We start from the raw sequence: 17,089 nt of genomic DNA, 5'->3' as shown, positions 1-17,089 counted from the left end.
GGGGCGACACATGGATTTGTAAGACCATCCAGGTGTCATCTGTGTTAGGAACAGAGTCACCTCCTGCGAGAAACTGGAACGGCTGCCTGTTTCCTTCACCTTCTGGAAGGCAACATAGTAAAATGCCACAAGACGGAAAGAAAGGCACATTTTGGCCCTTGGACCTTCCAAGAGTTTTCCTTTTTTGTTCAATATTTCCATTCCCAACTACTCTCTGCTTTCCCCCTGGCTCCCGCACTGAGCTCCAGACACCGGGTGGAAATCTCAAAGCAAATACAGCAACTGGGTCCCAGATGGACGGCTCCAGTCTTCTAAAGCTCTCCCAGTTACCTTAGGCCCCACGCCCTGGTCAGGGAGTCAGCTGAAGAACGCGGGCTGGGAAGTCCTGCAACCTGGACTTAAATCCTGGCTTTGTCCTCCCTGGCCTCGTGACTGGACCAAGACACTGACTCCGCCAGCCACATTTCTCTCATCTTTAAAAAGGAGAGGGGCGCCTGGGTGGCTCGGTGGGTCGAGCGTCCGACCTCGGCTCAGGTCATGATCTCGCAGTTCGTCAGTTCGAGCCCCGCGTCGGGCTCTGTGCTGACAACTCGGAGCCTGGAGCCTGCTTCGGATTCTGTGGCTCCCTCTCTTTCTGCCACTCCCTCACTTGCACTCTATCTCTTTCTCAAAAATGAATAAACTTTAAAAAAATTAAGAAGGAGAACACCACCACCAACCCGGGAGGATCATCTAGAGCATTATGAGTGCAAATGCGAAGGAGGGCTCTGTGCACAAAAAGCATTCAGGAGACTCTCTAGCACATGCTCATGCTAATCAACGTGCGGTAAGTGTCCACGGCTGTCCCTTTTACCGTTAGCCCACTGGGATTTCTACCAGGGGAGGGGGTAGGAAAGACATTTAGGAAACACTTTCTGAAGAAGGAAAGAGAGGAAAGCGCGCTGGGTATATTTTGTGTCCAATTTTCGGCAGAGCTGTGCAAGACTCAGTGAACAGCGTGTTCATGATAAGCAACAGCAGGCACCGCGAAAAGAACACTCCCTCGGCCTTTACTGCCAAAGTGCAACAGGTGGCCACCCCTAGAAAGTCAGTACAGAAGACCCCGGACGGAGCCCAAAGCCATTAATGCCGCCCTCCTCCTCCTCCCCCCGCACGCACTGGGCATCCCGCCCCTCCCCATCAGCAGGGCCAGCTCAGCGCCACCCTGGACACAGCTCTGGGCATGCAAGAAAGTGACTTCTTGCTGTCATCCGTGAGACGTCAGCTGCCACTAACCAGAGGTCGCTTACCAACAGGCTGAGACCGAATTCTACTCACCCTGAGGGAGCTGAGTCCCACATCTTGAACTCACTCTCCTGGTCCCCACACAGGGCTTGGTAAAAGACACAAGCAGCCAGTTAAGAAATACACACGCCAAGTTCAAAGGTAACAGGGAATGGGGCGCCTGGGTGGCTCACTCGCTTGAGCGTCCGACTTCAGCTCAGGTCACGATCTCGCGGTTTGTGAGTTCGAGCCCCGCGTCGGGCTCTGTGCCGACAGCTCGGAGCCTGGAGCCTGCTTCGGATTCTGTGTCTCCCTCTCTCTACCCCTCTTCCGCTTGTGCTCTGTCTCTGTCCCTCAAAGAGGAATGAATGTAAAAAAAAAAAAAATTTTTAAATCAAAGGTAACGGAAAAGCAGCACGCTTCATAAAGACGCAGAGAAGGGCGGGGAGCCACTGCTACTGAAACCCTCCTTTAGCCCGCTGCTACCTCCGGCCACTTGCCTCGGGGCTTCAACACGCACAAGTGCTGAAAACACCAGGAGAAACGAGGTGTTACTGGGACACGCGAAAGGGGAAAACACGTTTCCAGACACGACCCCTTCTGAGAAAAATACACACCCAAATCACACAGGAAAGGAGGAGGGGGATCTTCCCGGGGAAGGAGCAAAGTCTCCCCGGGGTGTACGCCCTGGTTGTGGCCACGAGGGTGATCACCACGGGCCCCTCAGGAAGACGCAACCAGACGTGGAAAGCGTGCAACTCTTCACCCGGCAATCCCACTTATAAACACTTACGTGGACAACGAGATGTACGAGAAGAGAGGATTGCTTACGTGTGTTCTAGGACGCGTTTCGGTAAGACGGAAACAACCAGAAAGTGGGATTTGCTGAAGTAGAATGGTGCCCTCCACACACGGGGGGACGGGGACAGATTACAAAACAGCCCCCAGAGTATTCTATCATTGGTGTGAAACAAATCCACGTACAAGGGTGGGTGTGCACACAGCTCGCGGGGACAACGTTCACCAAGACGTTCACAGGGGTCACCTCGGGGAGTGGGACTCTGGGCAGTTTTGATGTTTCCCTTGCTCTTTTCCGCACTGTCCAATTCCTTCAGTAATCGTGTGTTCTTTTCCCCCAAAAGCAATAAAGTCATACTTTTAACAGCTCCAGAAAAGAGATGATATCCCATCAGGCCTAGCACATATTTCTAAAAAAATTATATTTCAAGTGAATTATTTGTACTTGGGCCCATTTTTGCTTTTCACATTACACTTTGATATATGTGCCTACTCCAGAAATATTGGACCATCCACACAACAAAAAATAATTATAATGCTTAACTTATAAGAAAACTTTATCCTAGTCAAAATACTTACTTTTCCAAGGGTTTTCACACATACTCTATAATGTTCACAAACCTGATGCAGAAGACAGAATGTTCCCCATTTAAGAATAAAGAAATGATGTAGGGAATTTACCTGACTCATCCCAAATCAGGTCTAGTTTTCCTAACCCCCATCCAACACTTCCTATGGATGTCTAGTGGGACCTGCGTTGTTCAGACCCCATTATAGTAAAAGGTCTTCACTGGTGGTCTTCTATGGTTTGGGAGGACTTTTGGAATACCAGACAGCTGCACTAAGTAGAAAGGAGCGTGATTTGCCCCTTGATTTAGCCAAACTGGCCTGCATAATCTAGTCTCCCTTCCTTTGGAATTTCCATCCACCTTAAAGATAAATAAAAAACAAGAATTAACAAGTGTTGTTCTGTTGTTGTTCTGACTGTTCCAAAATAAAGTAACTCACGGGCACTCTTGAAACCTCTTCTCAAAAGTAGCAAAAAGTTATCACAAAAAAAATAGAAAACAACAAATGTAGGAATATAAGAGGCTCTGCGCCCAGACTCACATTCCCCAAGTAGCCTTGTGAGATGTGGCTCTCTCCACCTGTTTCCCCAAGACGCCCGAGCCACCTTCACCCCTAAGGATCCCCTTACGTTTTCCTCCTAAAGACTTCATATTTTCTAAGTTTTATTTACCAAACTACGTATGTGAAATAATAACGTTCCCATTTTATATTCATTCAAGACGTATTTGCAACCACAGTACCAGATTTAGAATATTATCAAAGTCCCTTGAAAAGAGGAAAGGTACTTAGGATTTTAGCGCTCAATATATATCACCCCATATCAAGGGTATATCTTCTGTGTTTCTCAGAATTTCAAGCACTTACACTCTCTTCCTGGGTCCAGGAGAACTGAGGTCCCCCAGACCCAGAACCACTGATTTCTGCAAAGTAGGTAGCCATGTTCAAAGAAAATAACAAAAAGTAAATCCCTACAACAAAACAAAAGTCTCTGAGCAAAAATGAGCCGACAGCTCTGTGAAGCAGAATGCTGTTAAGGAACATCCGTGGCAAAGACACAGAGCATCAGCATCCAGGATGACCAGAAAATGGTCTGTAGAAACAAGTCTCCATTTTGATCCCGTCAAAAAGGGGGCAACGTGACACAAAGACGTTATTCTCTACCACATTTTTCAGGAAGAAATGGATTTCACAAATTAAACATCTATTGACTGGAACCAAAAGCAAGTTAACAGAACTTCATCGATTATCAGATACTTTCTTCTTGCCTCCCACAGCTCCTTCAAAAAAGGAACGCATACTGCCGCCCAAATCACAGAAAGGGAAAAGCAAACCATTTTCTTTGCCTGGCACCAAATGCCTACGTTTTCATTGCAAATCACTGTCCCTCAAAGTTCTATAATCGTTAGTCCTGCGACCGATGTAATCAGATGACAAAACCCAACTTCACAAATATAAATTCGAAAACTAGAACTCAGGGCTGAGAAACAAACAAACAAACAAAAAAACCTAGTTCAAATGGAGGCAACAAAGCTCATAATTCTGTAGGTCAGCATCAGACAGTAACCAAACACCTCTGCTGTTTAACTTGCCATTAATAATGAGCCCGTCTTCCCTCTCAGGTGTCTACCCTCCTCTTGAACAACAAACCAGTTTTTTAAGGCCATTATTTCAAGAGATAAAGCTTGTTACACAACTTAGAAACTTCACCTGTGCCCTCGAGACTGGAAGGCTAGAATTTGGATAATCCTCTCTCATTTCAACATCACCTGCCAGATTTACACCTTTACCTACAATCTCCTATTGACACTCAGCGACACAGGATACTACAGAAGAAAAGCCACCAGCCTACCCTGCCCCAAACTAGTACAGGAGTCTGCGTTTACCCGGGCATGGCCCATACGTCAGCTATTGTGTTTTGTGTTTAACCCGAATTGCTGTTTAATTCCTACAATAACCCTGTGAAGTAGACACTATCATCATCCTCCCATCTCACCTTAAAATAAGGCATCTGAGGCAGGGGTGGGTGGTAGAGCAGTACCCCCTTCCACCCATCACACTACACATTTTCTCAACATGAATGGAGCTATGCATATAAACGTAGGATATTCTGAAAGGAGAAGATACTCAGTCATGAAAAGTCTTGCTATCCATATGGATGTGTAAATTCATAGTACAGGGAGATCTCACCCATAATGATGGAAAGTTCCCTTTAGAGGTAGGAAGCCCCCTCCCCTTCCGAAATGGTGAAATACCTTTCATACTTAATACATAAATTAGGGAAAGCGGAACATTCTTTAATTAGCAAACAAAGGCTTCCTGAAATCTGGAACTTTTTAAATGATGGAAGAAAGGGGGCAGGGCAAGGAGGGAAGAGACAGATATCCTGGTCTCCTTTCTATGTCAAAAGGTAGGAGAGGGGCGCCTGGGTGGCTCAGTCAGTTGGGTGTCTGACTTTGGCTCAGGTCATGATCCCACAGCTCGTGGGTTCGAGCCCCACGTCGGGCTCTGTGCTGACAGCTCAGAGCCTGGAGCCTGCTTCAGATTCTGTGACTCTCCCTCTCTCGGCCCCTCCCATGCTCATGCTCTGTTTCTCTGTCTCTTAGTAGTAAATAAACGTTAAAAAAAAAAATTAAAAAAAAAAAAAAAAAAGAAGGTAGGAGATCAACAGCACTGGCCTAATAAAATGATGGAAACAGGAGGGATCTAGGAAGAATTACACCTGGCAAAGTGTCCTGCGGAAGCTCTCTGAATGAGAGGAATTGTGTTCAAGATGCAGGAAGCTGGGGCGCCTGGGTGGCTCAGTCGGTTGAGAGACTGACTTCGGCTCAGGTCATGATCTCATGGTTTGTGAGTTCGAGCCCCTCGTCGGGCTCTGTGCTGGCAGCTCAGAGCCTGGAGCCTGCTTCTGATTCTGTGTCTCCCTCTCTCTCTGCCCCTCCCTCACTCATGCTCTGTCTCTCTCTGTCTCAGAAATGAATAAACATTAAAAAAAAAAATTAAAAAAAAAAAAGATGCAGGAAGCAACAGGCAGGGATCCCAGAATGGGGTATCACCCCAGAGAGGCCCGCCGTCCTGCCACTGTGTCCAACTTCAAAATGTGAGCCACCTTCCTTGGCTACCTTGATCCAGACCCCGCTCTGTGAGCCTATCTCGTCCTTTCCAGCCTGCCACTGTGGACTTCAGGCCCTGTTACAGAGTCCAAGGCCCCCCCGGGGTCCACTCCTTGCTGAACTAGACTCAAGTGACCCCAGCTTTTTCCTGTGCTATTCCTGTTTCTGCCAACGGAAGCTTCTGGAAACAAAATGGTGTCTCTTCCTCTCAGGTGGTAGTCTTCTGAGAGAGATGTACCTCTAAGAGTCCAGAAGATACTGAACTTACTGGTCAAAAGCAAGAGCATAGCTACCAGAGAGCAGCGGGGCTCCAAACTCAGGTCACAGGCTACAATGGGGAGCATTTTACCAGGTATCAATTGAGAAAAGAAACCGGAACCACCATATACTCGTTTTCATTTACTGCACTGTAAGTAACTTTTACTTATCTCACTGTGTTAGTTATCCAGTAATAGTGATAAACAGACATTCTCAGGCTACTTTGAGAGAGAGTACTGAAAGCAGGGAAATCATGGAATTGGCCGCCGGCTAACTTACCCACCCAACAGCTTGTGCACGTCTCTTACAAGTTAGAAAATTTTGTGCAATGTCCTCTTTCCTGCCTCACCAGAATGAAATGTAAGTGGTTTAAAGTTTAATACTCTTCGGCTTCTTATGATCTCCCAAGAAATTTACCCTTAAAGTTATCCAGAATACATTTTATGACAGTGATTCTCCACTGGGACGGATTTGGGAGCATTTGGCAACAATACCGGAGACATTTTGGTGGTCACAACTGGGGCAGGGAGTGCTGACAAGGGGGGTGGGGAGGGGTGAGCAGGCCAGGGAAGCCACCTGTACAACACAATGTACAGGACCGAACCGCCCAAAATAGGAAAAAGAAAAAATCCTTCAAAAAATATCCCATTACTCTTTCGGGAATGTTCTTTTTTTTACAGACAGAAACAAAGAAACCACACGCTGAATCGTAAAACTCTTGAATTACACACATACCATGGGAGAGGAACAAGAAACAGTTGCAAGCAGACCTTTGGCATCAATTAGCCCTGACTTTATGTTGCAGCAAACATGCCCGGGCTCAGTGGAAGGGGCAGATCAGATCTGCCTCCCCACTCTAAACCACTCCTAAATCGGGGCGCTATTTTATCTTCTGGCACGGCACCAAATGGCGATTTAGGAGTAAAATGTCTTATCAATAAATATCAGCTTCAACTCTTTTCAAAAGTTTAAAATATCTTTTCTGCAAAAGTCCTCTGATGTAAATTGTGATCCAGCTAAGACCAGGCCTCTATTTTCATTTTCCCCTCCAACTATATAAAAATGCCCTGCACTAAACATTCCCTGGGCAGGGGGAGATAAAGGAGGGGGAGTGTTGCGTTCAGATTTATGATTCAAACCCCCGCACAGTGACAAAAACAAATCCAGAGGTAGCAAAGAAAAGCGTCTTAGAATTTGCCGCAAAACTTACAACCTAATGCAAAGAATCTTATCAAAGGAATGTTTTCTTTTACGTTAGGCAAACTTATTTTATAACTTCCAAAGCTAAGGATCAAGTCCCACTGGCAGTTTTCACTACCCTATCCTTCTTCCTTCCTTCTTCACCAAAGGCTCCCCCACAGGCCGCGGGTTGACTTCCTAGTTCCCGGAGTCCAGCACTACCTCGCTGTAAAGTCCTCTCTGGATGCGGTTAACAATCACCGCGCTCCCTCCTGGGGAACAGGGTGGGCATGGACGGTGGGGGACGGGGGGCCCGGGGACAGCGGTGCGGACCACACCCCGACCTCTGAATTCAGGGTCCTCTCTTGTGGGATCCCACCGTTCTCAGGATGGGTGCTATCCAACCGGCCTCTCTCTACTGGAAATCCACTCCCGGAATAACAGAAATAGGACGATCCCTGTCTGCGATGGAGACCCCGTTTATGCAAACTCATAAAAGGATCCCTTCAAAATCCTTCCGCAGCTGCGCCCTCTCCGAGGGAAACAGCTCCAGACCGATTTCGCTTCCCGCTAAGTGCGAAGTGGTGCTCTCCTCCGCACCCGCGAAGGGAGGCAGTTTCTGCCCGAAGTGGGCACGCCGCGGGCTGCTACAATGGCTCGCCGGCGGCGACGCTGGCCGAAGCGCCGCGGAACGCTCCCAAGTGTGCGCGCACAGGTGCGCAGACTCCGGGGGCGCGCTCCCAGGTGTGGACGCACAGGTATACACACGCAGATGTGCAGAAGCGAGGAACGCTCAGGTGTGCAGAGCCGGGCGCACACACGGGCGAGCACACTCCACACTGCCGCCCGCGTCAACCCCGCCGCGCCGCGAACGACAGACCGGTCGCCGCACGGAAACCCCAAACCCCAGGCGGCGTCACGCCTCACCAACTCACCTCCTCCAAAAACTTGGTCAAATCGTACACCTTGTGGTGCAGGATCAACCAGGTGCTCTTGCTGTGGTTGTGCTTCTGGATCTCTTCCAGGGTGTAGTACTTGACGGTCTTGTCCGACTGCTCGGCCATTTCGGAACGCGGTGGGCCTCAGGCCGCGCAGACACCAGCCGAGCCGGGCGAAGCGGGGCGCGCGTCTCAGCTAGCTGGGCCTGGGACATTCCCGGAGCCCCGGCCCAGCGCCCAGAGCGGGGCGGCCCGCGCCGCGGAGGGGGCGGTGGCGCACGGCCTCCGATGACTGGACGGAATTCCTGTCACTCAATGGGCCCGCCCTCGGCCGACAACCTCCGCCAACCCGAGAGCGCCCCCGCCCAGCGCGCGGGTGTTGACTGGCTGCAGAAGGTTCCCTTCCCAAACCCTGTAGCTGGAGCGCGCTGAGGGCGTGGCCAGTGAGGCGGGCCGCGCGGCGGGGTGGGGCGGGGCTTCCCGTGCGTTTGCGCAGAAGGCAGCGGGACGCGGGGCGGACAGCGCGGGAGAGAGAGAGTAGGAGGCGCCCGGCGGGAGCGGGGATGGGGGCAGCAGTGCGCGGGAAGATCCGGCCCCGCTGGGTGGCCGTCGGAGGAGGGTCAGCCAGGTCCAGCGCACTGCGCATCACTGCGACTTCGCACTCGGATCAGATCAGCCAGTCCTGGCTGTCACTGTGTAACAAAGGCTCTCCGCAGCGAGTCTGTTAACTATTAAACTGTTAACTAGCCTCGGGGACGTAAAAACACATAGTGCCATCACTCCGCCTCAGCAAACAGTGTGCTGGCCAGAACCGTCGCTCTGTAATTTTGCTTGACACTCTCCGCACCCCAGGCTTGCCCATTTCTCACAGGGAAAAAAAAAAGGGGGGGGGGGAATTATTTGTTCTATACAAAGCAAAAAGTCCTAATTATTCCTAAAGATCTGAAGCACTTCTGCGCTTCAGATAGGCGAGTACTTGCATGAATGCCCTGTCTCGTCTCAACAGTATATTGTTTACATAAATCCTAAAGGATCCATAGCACTTTGAATGGACTCTGGAATACCAACTCCCTAGCTGAGCATTCCTAGTAAGATTTACAAACGTTTGATTAAAAAAAAAGGGGGGGGGAGGGGGACTTGAAATCCCAGCCTGTGATAAAGTAATCCGACATTTATTAAGGCCCTTTTCAGCATTAATAGTTCATTCCAAAAAGACCTACACAAGTTACACATCCAGGTCATGGTTCTAGGGACTCAACACAGCTCTTCCACATTAGAGCCTCATAAATGTGAGTTCCCTTCCCCCCTGCTTACCTCCTCCATAGGAATACATGGCCATGGAGAAGGAAACACTTTTCCAAACATTCCAAACATCCTTTAGCCTTTACATATGACAGAATACATTGGATTTCACATATTGAACCATCCTTGCATCTCTGGAATAAACCCCACTTGTTTATTGCTAAATTATACTTTGTTAAAGAGGTTTTGAGGGGGCGCCTGGGTGGCGCAGTCGGTTAAGCGTCCGACTTCAGCCAGGTCACGATCTCGCGGTCCGTGAGTTCGAGCCCCGCGTCAGGCTCTGGGCTGATGGCTCGGAGCCTGGAGCCTGTTTCCGATTCTGTGTCTCCCTCTCTCTCTGCCCCTCCCCCGTTCATGCTCTGTCTCTCTCTGTCCCAAAAATTAAAAAAAAAAAAAAAAAAAAAAACATTAAAAAAAAAAAACACTTTTACACTGTGTTTATGAGAGATATTGGTGTGTAGTTTTCTTTCATGAATTGTATTTGTCTGGTTTGGGTATCAGAGTAATAGTGGCTTCATAGAATGACTTATTCCTTTTTTTCCATTTTTCTGGAAGAGATTGTGTAGAATTGGTCTTATTGTTCTTTAAAAGTTTGGTAGAATTCTCCAGCGAAACCATATGGGCTTGCAAATTTCTTTTTCGGAAGGTTTTAATTCATGAATTTAATTTCCATAACAGTTCCAGGACTATTCAAATGATCTATTTCAGACTGGGTGACTTGTGGTAGTTTATACTTCTTGAGGAATTGATCCATTTCACCTAAATTGTCAAATCTATGTGTGTTGTTGTTCATAATAGTCCCTTACTATCCTTTTAATGTCTGCAGGGTTTATATTGATATCCTGTTTAATTCCTGATACTAGTAATTTGTGACTTCTCTCATTTTTTTGTTGTCAGCCTTACTAGAGGTTTGTCAGTCTTGCTGATCTTTTCAAAGAGCCAGCTTTTTGTCTCTGATTTTCTCTATTTTTCTTTTTTCAATTTCATTAATTTCTGTTCTTTATTATTCCTTCTGCTTGCTTTGTGTTTGTTTTCCCTTTTTTTTTTTTTCTAGTTGCTACAGGGCAAGAGTTTAAATTATTGATCTGAGATGTTTTCTCTTTTCAAATGTATACATTTAGTGTTATACCTTTCCTATACACTTTAAAAATAGTAAACCAGATTATACTAACAGATTCCCTAACAGTTCTCAAAACTGCTGATTCTCCCCATGACTGCTAGCAGAGCAATGAGCCTCTTGAAGTCATGGCTACATCTGTAATACAACGTCAATACTGTTCCAGATTTCAGTCCCAGTTCCAACTCCAGAAGTGGTTAAAAACAAAACTTCAGCTATAGTGATCTGGATCAGCCCCTGGTTGAGTGACTTATCAGATACATAACTGTTCAGTTGATCCATGAGCTAGTCAGTTAACTGTTCTAAGCCAATGCTTGTAAAATGCTTAGCACAAGGTTTGGCATATAGAAATCAATCAATAGATTTTAGCTAGTGCTATGATTATTACTCAACAAGACTTCTTTGTTCTAAAACACAGGTATGAGGAAACATTTTATCTGGCAGGTACTCCAAAGTGAAGTAAATCTAGGCAAATTTGCAAACAAACCTGAGAAATTGAAGGAACACAAACATTCACAAACTCCTCCTGACTTCCCCTGGCAAAGACATTTTTGTAAACATTTACAAAAGCCAAATCCACTCCTAAATTTCCTCAGGTAAAAATACACCATAAAAAGCAGTCAGTCTTCTTCCACTGTAGGGCAAAAATAAGCAATCCTGATTATATTTTTAATGTTCTAATTCTTTCTGTCACTCATGCATAAAATGTGCTTGAACAGCCTTTTCCTACCCATTGATAATTATATTTGTCATTATATAGGTATAACCATAGAGAGCTGGTTCCCTCAAACAAATGGACACTTCAGCAAAGATGGAATCCCAATACAAATACAATATCTACACAGATAATTTGCATTATTTCCAGGTCTTTTTTTTTCTTCAAATTTTTATTTAAATTCTAGTTAGTTAACATATAGTGTAATATTGTTTTCAGGAGTAGGATTTAGTGATTCACCACTTACCTAAAACACCCAGTGCTCATCACAACCAGTAGCCTCCTTAATGCCCATCACCCATTTCGCGCTCTCCCCCCCCCCCCCGCAACCTGCTTCCCTTCATCAACCCTCAGGTGGTTCTCTATCGTAAAGAGACTCTTACGGTGTGTTTCCCTCTTTTTCTCCCCCTTCCCATATGTTCATCTGTTTTGTTTCTTAAATTCCACATATGAGTGAAATCATACTATATTTGTATTTCTCTAACTTATTTCGCTCAGCATAATACATTCTAGCTCCATCCACTTTGTTGCAAATGACAAGATTTCATTCCTTTTGATGGCCGAGCAATACTCCATTGTGTATACACATCTTCTTTATCCATTCATCAGTCCATGGACATTTGGGCTCTTTCCATAGTTTGACTATTGTTGATAATGCTGCTATAAACATTGGGGTACATGTTACCCCTCCAAATATGTATTTTTGTATCTTTTGGGTAAATACCTAGTAGTGCAATTGCTGGGTCATAGGGTAGTTCTACTTTTAACTTTTTGAGGAACCTCCATACTGTTTTCCAGAGTGGCTGCACCAGTTTGCATTCCCACCAACAGTGCAAAGAGGGTTCCTCTTTCTCTGCATCCTTGCCAACACTTGTTTGTGTTGTTAATTTTAGCCATTCTGACAGGTGTGAGGTGGTATCTCATCTTGACTTTGATTTGTATTTCCCTGATGAGTGATGTTGACATTGTTTTCATATGTCTGGTTAGCCATCTAGCTGTCTTCTTTGGAAAAATGGCTACTCGTGTTCTTCCCATTTCTTAACTGGATTATTTGTTTTTAGGGTGTTGAGTTTGATAAATTCTTTATAGGTTTTGGATAGTAATCCTTTATCAGATGTGCCATTTACAAATATCTTCTCCCATTCAATACACTGCCTTTCAGTCTTGTTGATGGTTTCTTTCACTGTGCAGAAGCTTTTTCCTGAAGTCCCAATAGGTCATTTTTGCTTTTGTTGCCCTTGCCTCCAGTGACATGTCTAGTAAGAAGTTGCTGCAACCAAAGTCAAAGAGCCCACCTCTGTTCTCCTCTAGGATTTTGATAGTTTTCTGTCTCACAGTTAGGTCTTTCACCCATTTTGAATTTATTTTTGTGTATGGTATAAAGAAGTAGTCCAGTTTCCTAGCACCACTTGCTGAAGAGACAGTCTTTTTTCCATTGGGTATTCTCTTCTGCTTTGTTGAAGATTAGTTGACCATACAGTTATGGGTCCATTTCTGGGTTTTCTATTCTGTTCTATTGATCTATGTTTCTGTTTTTTGTGCTAATACTATACTGTCTTGACGATAACAGCTTTGTAATGTAGCTTGAAGTACAGAATTCTGATGCCTCCTGCTTTGCTTTTCTTTTTCAGGATTGCTTTGGCTAGTCAGGGTCTTTCATGGTTCCATACAAATTTTAGGATTGTTTGTTCTAGCTCTGAAAAAAATGCTGGTGTTATTTTGATCGGGACTTCATTAATGTGCAGATTGCTTTGGATAGTATAGACATTTTAACAATGTTTGTTCTTCCAATCCGTGTGCATGGAATGTCTTTCCATTTCCTTGTGTCATTATCAGTTTCTTTCATAAGTGTTCTATAGTTTTCAGCATACAGATCTTTTACCTCTTTGTTAGGTTTCTTGCTAGGTATCTTATGGGTTTTGGTGCAATTGTAAATGGGATTGATTCCTTGATTTATTTTTCTGCTACTTCATTATTGGTATATAGAAATGCAACAGATTTCCATACATTTATTTTATATCCTGTGACTTTGCTGAATATGTGTATTACTTGTAGCAATATTTTGGTGGCATCTTTCAGGTTTTCTATGTAGTATCATGTTGTCTGCAAGTAGTGAAAGTTTGACTTCTTTCTTGCCCACTTGGATGCCTTTTATTTCTTTTTGTTGTCTGATTGCTGAGGCTAAGACTTCCAGTACTACGTTAAATAATAATGGTGAGAGTTTATTTCCCTATCTTCTTCCTGACTGTAGATAAATCTTAGTTTTTCCCCAAGAAGGATATTAGCTGTGAGTCTTTCGTGTATGGCTTTTATGATGTTGAGGTGTGTTCCATCTATCCCTACTTTGTTGAGGATTTTAATCAAGAATTGATGCTGTATTTTGTCAAATGTTTTTCCTGTATCTATTGAGAGGATCATATAGTTCTTATCCTTTATTAATGTAGTGTATCACACTGATTGATTTGCAAATATTGAACCACCCCTGCAGCCCAAGAATAAATCCCACTGATCATAGTGAATAATTCTTTTCATGCATATTGCATTCCATTTGCTAATTCCTTGTTGAAATTTTTTGCATCCATGTTCATCAGGGATATTGGCCTGTAATTCTCCCTTTTAGTTGGGTCTTTGTCTGGTTTGGGAATCAAGGTAATGCTGGACTCGTAGAATGAGTTTGTAAGTTTTCCTTCCATTTCTATTTTTTTGGAACAGTTTGAGAAGAATTGATATTAACTCTTCTGTAAATGTCTGGTAGAATTACCCTGGGAAGCCATCTGGCTCTGTACTTCTGTTTGATGGGAGATTTTTGATTACCAAATCAATTTCTTTGCTGGTTATGGGTTTGTTCAAATTATCTATTTCTTCCTGTTTCAGTTTTGGTGGTTTGTACATTTCTAGGAATTTGTCCATTTCTTCCAGATTGCCCAATTTGTTGGCATATAACTTTTCATAATATCCTTACAATTGTTTGTATTTCTATGGTGTTGGTTGTAATCTCTTCCATTCATGACTTTATTCATTTGGGTTCTTTCCCTTTTCTTTTTGATAAGTCTGGCTGGGGGTTATCAATTTTATTAATTCTTTCAAAGAACCAGCTCTTAGTTTCATTGATCTGTTCTACCATTATCTTTGTTTCTATTGTCATTTAATTTCTGTTCTAATCTTTATTATTTTCCTTCTTCTGCTGGCTTTAGGCTTTATTTGCCGTTCCTTTGCTAGCTCCTTTAGGTGTTAGGTTAGGTTGTGTATTTGAGACTTTTCTTCCTTCTTGAGGTAAGCCTGTATTGCATTATACTTCCCTTTTAGGACTGTTTTTGCCTCATTCCTAAGGTTTTGGACAGTTGTGTTTTCATTTTCATTTGCTTTCATGTACTTTTTAATTTCTTATTTAACTTCCTGGTTAACCCATTCATTCGTTGGTAGGATGTTCTTTAACCTCCATACATTGATGGTCTTTACAAATTTTTTCTTGTGGTTGACTTCAAGTTTCATAGCATTGCGGTCTGAAAGTATGTAAGGTATGATCTCAATCTTTTTGTACTTGTTGAGGGATGATTTATGAACCAATATGTGATATAATCTGGAGAATATTCCATGTGCACTTGAAAAGAATGTGATTCTGCTGCTTGAAGATGAAATACTCTGAATATACCTCCTAAGTGCATCTGGTCCAGTGTGTCATTCAAAGCCATTGTTTCCTTGTTGAATTTCTGTCCATTGCTGTAAGCAGGGTGTTAAAGTCCCCTACTATTATTGTATTATTATCAATGAGTTTATGTTTGTGATTAATTGATTTATATATTTGGTTTCTATCAAGTTAGGGGCATAAATATTTACAATTGTTAGATCTTCTTGATAGACAGACTCCTTAATTATGATGTAATGCCCTTCATCTCTTGTTAGTCTTTGGTTTAAAATCTAGTTTGTCTGATATAAGTATTGCTACTCTGGCTTTCTTTTGACATCCATTAGCATGATAGATGGTTCTCCATCCCTTCACTTTCAATCTGTGGGTGTCTCTAGGTCTAAAATGAGTATCTTCTGGGTAGCATATAGATGGGTCTTGTTTTTGTTATCCATTCTGATACCCTATGTCTTTTGATTGGAGCATTTATTCCATTTACATTCAGAGTGATTATTGATAGATATTAACATAGTGCCTTGTGTAAAGTTGGTGTTTCTGGTGATGTTCTCTGTTACTTTCTAGTTTTTGTTGTTTTTGATCCTTTTTTCCCCAAAGAGTCCCCTTTAATATTTCTTGTAAGGCTGGTTTAGTGGTCACAAATTCCTTTAGTTTTTCTTTCTGTTTGTCCGGAAAACTATCCAGGTCTTTTAAGTACTATATTAGCATACGTTAACTTTTTCCTTCAAAAATATCTAAATCTCTAATATGTATAGACTATTTGGTTGATCCCTCAATAATTTCCTATCTATTAACAGTAATATCTAAAATTTTCTAAATTTTGTATATTTTTATTCACTTTCAAATAAAGCACCTATGACTGAAGTTGTTTTTATCCATGTATATTTATAATACCAAATGTCAATTGAGAATCTCTGATCAATTGGACTGCAGCAGCAGAAATGAAAAGTAGAGAGCAATGGGTATTATCTGACCACAAATCTCATACAAATGTCTGAAGTTCATTGCACAGGTAGGGCAATTTTCCTCACCGACTTCAAACAATGACAAGTTAATTATATGCAGGTTATCTTATTGTAAATACATTCTTAGGCACATTTTCCTTATAAATACATCTTTAGGAGTAGGCAAATAATGAGAGTAAATATTTGATTGTAGAACATGGCTGCAATATTAAACTTATTTTTAAAAATCTCTTTTTGTCTCTAGCACAAGTAAATAGAACAAGAGTAAGATGGTATAGATAAGGAAAATTCCAGATATCCTATTTAACTTTGTAAAGGGTTTAGGGTTCCAGACAGTTCTATGAAATTCAGTTGCTGGTGTTCCCAAGTCAGAAGCTTGTGAATCATCCAGGTCATCCTCAAAATTGATTCTGTCACTGCATCCCAGAGATTTTTCCTCGTAAACATCTAATGAGTGCTCTTCTCTTTTATTCCTAGTACCATTTTGCCAGATCTGCCTTTCATGATTAGTTGCCTACTACCTGCTTACAATATCTCAACAGGTTCTTCTTCCTTCTAGTCTCCAATTCCTCAGTCCCATATTCCATAGAACAGTGAGTCTAAAATTAAAATCTGATCACATCACTTCTTGCCTAAGACTTTCCAATGTCTTCCAATAACTAAAGTTCCAATTCCTTACCAGAGCATCCAAAATCTGCCTCTCTCCAGCTTTATCATTTGCCATTTCCATCCCAAGCCTACAGCCTAGCAACAGTGAGCTATTTTTAGATCCCTGGAGCTAGAGCATCCTTTCCTCACTTCCATACCCTTGCTCAAGCCCCCTTCTCTACCAGAGTATCGTTCTTACTCCTTCCTCCCAACTCCTTTTTCTTGGTCTAGGACTCAGGACCCTTTCTGATTCAGCCTAGGGGTCACCAATGGAGGAGGCATGTGCTGATCACACTTTCCCTCCCACTAGTGCCCTCTCAGTATTCCTTGATTCTCTGATCATCTCTATCACACACTCACTAAGTCGTCATTCTACGGGTCTGTCTTTCTCACTGGGCCCAGAGTTCCTTGAGGGAAGGTACAGTTTGGTCATAGCTATGTCTCCAGCACAGGGCCTAGCACTTAGTATGTGCTCCATAAGCATTTTTGAATGAACATAGGTACAAATGTGATATAGAAGATGGCATGTAAGAACATGGAAATATACTTTTATTACAACCATACAGAAAAACGTGAACTAATT

The 17,089-nt window shown here is 43.5% G+C and overlaps 1 protein-coding gene across 4 annotated transcripts in view; it reads right to left on the bottom strand.

Moving 5' to 3' along the window:
* Nucleotides 1–8,398, bottom strand: part of LOC125914367 (cytochrome b5) — a 49,279-nt gene extending 40,881 nt beyond the window's left edge. The window contains exon 1 of one of the 4 annotated variants that reach the window (XR_007455279.1): nucleotides 8,114–8,398. Coding sequence is in view for 3 of the 4 variants with exons in the window: in XM_049619595.1 (XP_049475552.1) it covers nucleotides 8,114–8,242 (129 nt within the window). In the remaining variant the exon portion in view is untranslated. The remainder of the gene's footprint in view (nucleotides 1–8,113) is intronic. The other 3 variants (XM_049619595.1, XM_049619593.1, XM_049619594.1) reach the window with 3 other exon arrangements.
* Between the last annotated feature and the right edge of the window lie 8,691 nt (nucleotides 8,399–17,089).

Source organism: Panthera uncia (assembly GCF_023721935.1).
Source record: "Panthera uncia isolate 11264 chromosome D3 unlocalized genomic scaffold, Puncia_PCG_1.0 HiC_scaffold_8, whole genome shotgun sequence".
NCBI classification, from domain to species: Eukaryota; Metazoa; Chordata; class Mammalia; order Carnivora; family Felidae; genus Panthera; species Panthera uncia.
This window is presented reverse-complemented; position numbering and strand designations above follow the sequence as displayed.